Source organism: Mastomys coucha, unplaced genomic scaffold (assembly GCF_008632895.1).
Source record: "Mastomys coucha isolate ucsf_1 unplaced genomic scaffold, UCSF_Mcou_1 pScaffold16, whole genome shotgun sequence".
In the NCBI taxonomy this organism is placed as follows: Eukaryota; Metazoa; Chordata; class Mammalia; order Rodentia; family Muridae; genus Mastomys; species Mastomys coucha.
The window spans coordinates 102,231,276-102,238,980 of NW_022196898.1; the positions used below are offsets into that span (position 1 = coordinate 102,231,276).

The 7,705-nt window shown below is 39.4% G+C and overlaps 1 protein-coding gene across 12 annotated transcripts in view; it reads left to right on the forward strand.

Moving 5' to 3' along the window:
- The window catches only part of Erich3 (glutamate rich 3), a 117,563-nt gene that overhangs the window by 53,309 nt on the left and 56,549 nt on the right, over nucleotides 1–7,705 (forward strand). For 11 of the 12 annotated variants that reach the window (XM_031375941.1, XM_031375937.1, XM_031375938.1 and 8 more), the window contains one exon: nucleotides 4,538–4,718. In XM_031375941.1, the coding sequence (XP_031231801.1) occupies nucleotides 4,538–4,718 (181 nt within the window). Of the gene's footprint in view, nucleotides 1–1,901; nucleotides 1,990–4,537; nucleotides 4,719–7,705 lie in introns of those variants that run through there. The other variant, XM_031375948.1, reaches the window with a different exon arrangement.

The following is a 7,705-nucleotide window of genomic DNA, read 5'->3' on the forward strand; positions in this document are numbered from 1 at the left end:
CTTCTTGAGTTCCTTGTGGAATGTGGGTTGTTCTTCCTGTATTCCAGACTTCTTCACTAATAACCTTAAAGGCAGCCTCACCTCAGACACCCTTCTCACGGCCCCACCGTTCACACCTCAGACACCCTTCTCACGGCCCCCCACCGTTCATACCTCAGACACCCTTCTCACGGCCCACCATTCACACCTCAGACACCCTTCTCACGGCCCACCGTTCACACCTCAGACACCCTTCTCACGGCCCCACACTGTTCACACCTCAAACCCCCTTCTCACGGCCCCACACCGTTCACACCTCAAACACCCTTCTCACCGCCCCACCGTTCACACCTCAGACACCCTTCTCACGGCCCCACACCGTTCACACCTCAGACACCCTTCTCACGGCCCACCGTTCACACCTCAAAGACCCTTCTCAAGGCCCCACCGTTCATACCTCACTCCATCATTTGCCCTCCCCTCTAACCATCTAAAAGACCAGCAAGTTTTTTCCTGCCTTCAAATTTCCTCCCTTCACTCTGATTTCCCTCAGTTCTCTCCCCTTGCTGCCATCTTTGGCAGAGCCTCTCTCTTCCCTGAAGACTTCTTTGGCCTGGGTGCCTGATCTTGACCTGACCCTGACTTCCCCAGTTGGCCTTTTCAGCCTTGTCATGTTATCTCTGCTTCTTGACAGATTACAGGCATTAGACAGAGTTATCAAATCCTTTCTTTGTGGACAGCATCTTAGACTAGTTTTCTCTTTCCTTTTACATTTTCAAAAATTTATTCTTTGAAAATTTCACAGGCAGTTTCATACCCTCAACTACCTGTCTCCAACTGCCGCTGAAATCCGCCAACAGACATCCACTCCCAATTTCATGTCAACAATAATAAAATAATAATAATAATAACAATAACATTAATAACATTATTATTATTATTATTATAAATCTCCCTGAGTCTATAGGTACTGATCATTTACAAATGAGTGTGGGGCCACCACTGGGGTGTGGACAATCTATCAGTGACAACATCCCACAACAAAGTGACTGTCCCTCCCTTAACAGCCACCAACTGCGAAAGCCTCTCAGCTAGGGTCAGAGCCTCGGCAGCTCATCCCCAGCCCATGCTGCAGTATAGATCAGCAACCACGTGGACGTGGGGTCGTGTGTAACAGCCATGTCAAGTCCTGAAGTCAGCTCTTCACAGTTCTCTTCCCCAACTTCCATCTCTTACGTCATTTCTGCTCCCTCTTCTTCAATGTTCCCATGAGCCTTGTTTACACACATGCTAAAGTATATAACACATCTTGCTTTATTGTTTCCAGAATTTCACTGGTGTCTGCTGCAACATTTTCCTTCACAATCTTTTAATCTTGTTTTTCTTTTTGAAGAATGGACTCTTGGTTTCATTGACTCTTTGTGGCTTTTGACTTTTTATTTCACTGATTTTTGATTATCTCTTCCTGTTTAATATTTTTTTGGGATTTGTTTTTGTTCTTGTTTTTCAATGCCTTAAAGTATGTCCTTAAGTTATTGAGATAGCTCAAGCCTTTTGATGTAGACACTTGACAGTATTGGCTTTTTTCAAATGTGTCTAATAGATTTTTGGTGTGTTGTATTTTCATGTACCCAATTCTAGAGAATTTTTAATTTCCTTTTTAATTTCTTCAGTGACCTGATAATCATTCAGTGGTGTGGGTTTAGTCTCCATGTGTTTGGGTCCCTTAAGTACTTTCTGTAGTTTATCTTGTTGTTGATACGGAGCTTAGTTCTGTTGTGGTCAAATAGAATAGGCTAATTTAGTTTTCCTATATTTGTTGAGACTTCCTTTGTATCCTAATACATGACCAAATTTGGAGAAAGTTTTCATGGGCTGTGAAAAAGAATGTGTGTTGTTTAGTGTTTGAATGGAATGTTCTATAGGTTTCTTTTAGGTCCATTTGATTTATGATGTCATTTAACTCCAATGTTTCTCTCTTTAGATGACCTGTCTACTGATGAGAGTGAGGTATTGACATTATTATCACTATGTTAGGATTAATATTTGGTTTTACATCAAGTAGCATTATTTTATGAAGTTGGGTGTATCTGTGTTTTGTACATACGTATTTATAGTTACAGTATCTTCTCTCATAGATTGTTCTTTATTGAAGTGCCTTACTGAGTTGAGGCCAATTGATATTCAGAATTATTAGTGTCTAACAAATTGCTTTATGTTTTTAGATATTTTAAAAACATTGCCTGGTCTCTCAATTATTGAGTTTATTGATGATTCACACTCTGTAAACTGTGAGTTTTTTCTAGCTTCTTCTGATTGTTTAGGTTTCATTTGTGAATGTCTAGGACCTTCTGGAGTCTTTTAGGACTCTTTGGCTTTAGTGATGAAATTCCATATCACTGAAAAGTAATCCTTCTTACTACTCATTACTTTTTTTGTGTTAAAATATTCTTTCTGTAATACATAAAGAGAAAGAATATATATTATTCATATATATATAATTATATATGTATTATTCATATACATTTTGTTACTTTTAGCCTTCTGGATTTTTAGGCATGAAATCTGGGTTTTAATGTGCTAATGTAGGAGGTTGATGGTTTGTGTTTAACTCAGTCTGGATATCTGCTCCATTAATGAGCTTAGCCTCAGCACATTCCTCCTTCCCTCTTCTTCAAAGCTTTGCTCTTGTCTTCCCAGGCTTTCTCTCTTGCCTCTTCTGTTTATTTTATCACCACCCCTCAATATGAGCATCCCCATGACATCAACCTTGATGCCTGCTTTTCTGTTGAGATATATCCATGTGTATTGCGGATAGTCTGGGGCTATTTGTGATTTGATGCTAATTCCCTTCACCTGTGAGGGGCTTCGAACAAGGAAGGGGTCAGCACTCAGGTGATTTCCTGTAAACCATCTTCCCACCATAATTTGTACAATAAAGGTTAGAGCCTGTGATTGGGCAGTGAAAGGGAAGGTGGAGCTGAAAGTTGTTAAAAAGGAGGAGTGGAGCCGGGGCGGTGGTGGCACACGCCTTTAATCCCAGCACTTGGGAGGCAGAGGCAGGCAGGCCTGGTCTACAGAGTGAGTTCCAGGACAGCCAGGGCTACACAGAGAAACTCTGTCTTAAAAAACCAAAAAAAAAAAAAAAAAAAAAAAAAAAAAAAAGGGAGGAGTGGGAAAGACTTGGAGAGAGTTGGGGACAGAGGAGGCAGTAGAAGGAAAGTGGAGCAGAAACACATGATCTGGAGAAACTGCAAGTTATAAGGGTCTCATAGGTGGGGAAGATGGTAGTGTAGTGGTAGATCTGCCCAGACTAGGTGCACAGCTTGTATTCATATTAATCGAGTTGTGTTTTCCTTGCTGGCGTATATTTGGGTTGGAGATTTACTGCAACACATGTGATTTGACAGTTTGTCCTTTCCAGGTCAATAGAGCCTGAGATGCAGAAACATAATAAGAAGTTATACTTATTTATCCACTGATGAGCAAGGTCTCAGTTCTACCCATCACTCAGACTTCTCCCCCACCTCTGCCAAGCCATCCTAAATTACTACTTTTATCTGACCCATACTTTATTCCATGGTTTTATATAATCTCCTCAGGAAATATACTTCCAAACCCCCTATTGTCTTACATTTGATTGTTCTTATATGTGTGCTCTGTGCCTTCTAGCAAAATATGAAAATTTATGTTTAAAGGCAATACTGAGATATGTTATTTAGTGGTCTTTAGAATGTGACATTTAGCATTCCATATACACAGTAACTCTAAAATAAGACACTACAATTTCACCTTAGAGATGAAGCAAGTCAAGTTAAATAACTGACCCATGATCACAGAACTCCTTAACGCCATCTTTACTATACATCCCAGCAAGCTGACCTGTTTTTGTAATACTCAAACTCAAAATGATTAATTTATTTTCTCTCAACTTTTGAAATTAACTGTAATTGGTCAGCTGTTTTTTTTCTCCCTAAACAGAGAAGCCAATTAGACTTGTACATGGTAATTCCAGGAACTTGACATACATGATCACCTATCCTTGCGGGGATGTCAGAAGGCATCCACGTACTTACACACCTCACAGAGGGACTGGGCTAAGAAAGGGTCTGTTGTCTTTGCTCACCTATAAAGATGAGATGGGTCACCTCAAAACTGTCACTGGGTCATGATCAATATCAACTCCAAATAAAACATTAATAATTATTCAGTTCATTTGTTCAAGTTTTTGTTTGAAAATTAGTAGAAATAGTCAAAAATACTTTCTTTTTAGCAGAGAGAGGAGAGAAAGAACTTAAAGTGGGTAATGACAAACTTTGTTCAAATCCTTATCATTTACAAAAGCCGAAGCCAAGGTCTGCATGCTAGAGACCTGGAGAGGAACGCATGTTGTAATGCTTTGATTATTGGACATTGTATACAATGACCCTTTATAAATATTTTGTTATAAGGTGCTTAGAATTATATCTTTCTGTTCTTCGTATTATGAAGTCGTGTGGGAGCAGGAAGTCTTACGGGGAGACACTTAGTCTCTGTGTCCGCGTTTCCTCTATTCTAGGATCCGGGAAGGATTTATAAAACAGCACCGCATAGCAATGCAGTTATCACAATGGTCTATTTTGGGAAAAATGTGCACCTATCTTATGATGACATAGACTTCCGAGATGAAATCAAGATTTACCAACAGCACTGTGGAGGAGAGAACCTTTGTGTCTACAAAGGGAAACTGCTTGAGAAAGGTACAAATAAACATAGAGAAAAGGAAAGCTTGCGTTGATGCCCCAGATAAGCTGCTGTTGACACAATATCAAATGACTTTAACTACTTTGTGAAATTATGCACATCCAGGGAATTATAAACCAGCTGCCTAAGAGTAAATCTAGATTCCCAGCTCCTTGATTGAAATGGGAGCAGCAATTGCTTTTGCAGATTGTAGGAGAAAGAATTTGGAGTGATTTAACCTGCTAACAGATTGATTTTTGAGACAGAGATATATATGATCATTAAATGTTTCAGAAATATGCTGTCTCAGAAATTGCTAGTTAACTATTTGGTTTTCCATAGTGAATGATATCACAGGTTATCATAAGAGAAAAATTACAGATTGGCAATTTGTTAGAATACATGGAGACAAAAATTGAAGATTCAATAGATTCCATGTTGAATCACACCTAAATCATGATGTAAAACATTTTTTAAATGCCCATTTTTGTAATTTTTAGTTTCCTTTGATCCCAAGTCCATATTTTTTGGTATAAGGGGTTTTTATTAATACATATTCCCACACACTGTATTGTAGTGTTTCCTTCAGTATTTAGTTTAGTGAGGCAGCAATGGAAAGAGGCATATTTACAAAACTATCTTCTTTCCTTGTCTGTGTAGGAAACTCTCTGTAGGGAACTCTGTTAGTTTTCATAACTATATAGGAAATCAAGCAGACTGAGGAGCTGAGAAAGGATGTCATCAGTACACATGGAATTATTTTTTCCTTTGAAATTTCTTTTGCCAATCAAAAAGAGTGACTCTAATAAAAGCAGCCACAAATATTAACAACAGATTTGGTGGTTACATGTTTTAAGCCTCCCAAATAAACAATGTTGCTGGAACACTAGCTTTAAGTTAAAGTAAAATAAAACATGGTTCTCAGTTTGTGGGGAACTGTTACCATTTTTACAGATTTGTGGAAGTGTGGGAATTTACTCAGGTTGCTTCTCAGTCACATCTCAGAGTTCCTTTGCATCTCTTTGTAGATGAGAGATGGGAGGGGCCTCTGAGCTGAGGTGGCTTTTGAAGGATATCCCAGTAGCTCTGGCCAGGTCTGGTGGGTTCTGTGGTTCAATGCTACCTCAGCTCTCAGTAGCCAAAGTGCCAACCTTTCCCTAAAGGGAAAGGTGTGAATTCCAATGAGCTCTGCAGGTAGGGACAGAGGCACATGCCCTTATCTTAACCCAAGCACTGGGACACAATTGTTTTTAAAAGTATGTTGTCTGGGTGTTAACTTATGAGAATCAATGAAAGTATCTATCATGTAAAATTAGAATGCTTATGTTTAGGTGTCTATGTTTGAACAGTTTGCTGGGTTCTGTGTCACACTTGGTTCAACAGCATGTATACAGAACAGCTATTTAGTGAAGAATGTGACTTTCACAAATGAGGTCTTACCTGGGTGGCCTAGGAAACAACACACAGGGTAGACCAAGGATGCAGACACCAAGGCTGGCTGAGGAGGGTGCCGCTGGGCAGGGGTTATTCTGTGTACACTCGGATCCTGGGTCTCTGTGCTGACACACTGGATAATCTTACATAACAGCCTCAAATGGGGACTTAAACAATAGATTCTGTCCCTGGTGTAATGTAGTCTCCACTTACCTTGATCAGTAGGAGAAAACTGTTCAAGACTGGAGTGGTTTTATTAGGAGCTACCATGAGGTGCAGCAGCCAGAGGGATTTATCCAGGCTGTCAAAGATCTGTCTTCAGTGGTGTGTGATTCTGTGGAATGTGAATAGGTTTTAGGTTTCTGTAGAGAATAAATAAAAGCATTCATTTGTACTTTTGGAATAGCTCACTCACTGAAATGTGGCATTTGTTAATTTTTCTTGCTTCTTGAAAATTAAGAATAACAATAAAGATGATGGAAGAATGGGGCTAAGAGCATCCTTTTAGTGCCAAAGTAATTCCTGGTGCTTGTTGTAGTCAGGTTTATAGAGTCTGAGCCACAATGAGCTGCTTTAATGCACCACAGAGAGTCCGGGCTGTTTTCACTTCTCATAAAGACTGCAGTATTTCCCAGGCACTCTGACTTGCTGTGTGTATCCTTTCAAACAAAAGAAGTGTTAGCCTGTGGGCTCAAGCTGTAATTGATTTTCTGGCCTTCTGATAGTCTCTACCCTCTGACCCCATTTTCTTAGGGTTCACAAACGAATCCCACCTTTCTCTTCCTGTGTGCCTTCTATCTATAAAAAGCCTCTTTCCCAAGAAGAGGGTCCTCTTCTTGGGTTATTTACTTGGCTTGCAATGATCCCTCTTCTCTCCACCCTAAATTCAAATCCCACTCAACCATGAGTCTAGTTGAAGTGTCTCTGGGCTTTATGTAGCTTTTGTTGTGGTTTCTCCTTTTAGCTACATTGGGAGTCTATCTAAACTTAGAACAGAAGTTCTCCACTGTATTCTGATCTCGCTTAACTACTCTTGGCTTCCTTTCTTGTTTTATATTGATTTTGATTTTATGGTAGATTTATCAAGATATAAATGAAATGTCACGACCTCCACCCCATTATATGTGTGCGAGCCAATGGTATTGAGCGATTGTGTAAAATATGGGGATGCTCTTGTGCAACCATTTCAGACTTACCATCATGGCGGTCTCTGTTCACTGACAGCTCTCTCTCTCTCTGCTGACTTGTTGAATCAGCAATTGCATTATTTTGCTGAATGCGGAACTTGTTGTACAGATGATTACATCTACTCTCCAGAACAATTCCAGATGGGAATACAAACAGCAATAATATTAATAATATATTAATGTATTATAATATGATCAATGTGATAATAACAACAGTGCCTATAAGGATGTACTATAGCATGTTTGTATATATACATTGTAATCTGTCTTAGTCAGGGTTCTCTAAAGGAGCAGAACTGAGATATATATATATATATACACACACATATATATACATATATATATAAAATCTCACACACATACATACACACACACACACACAT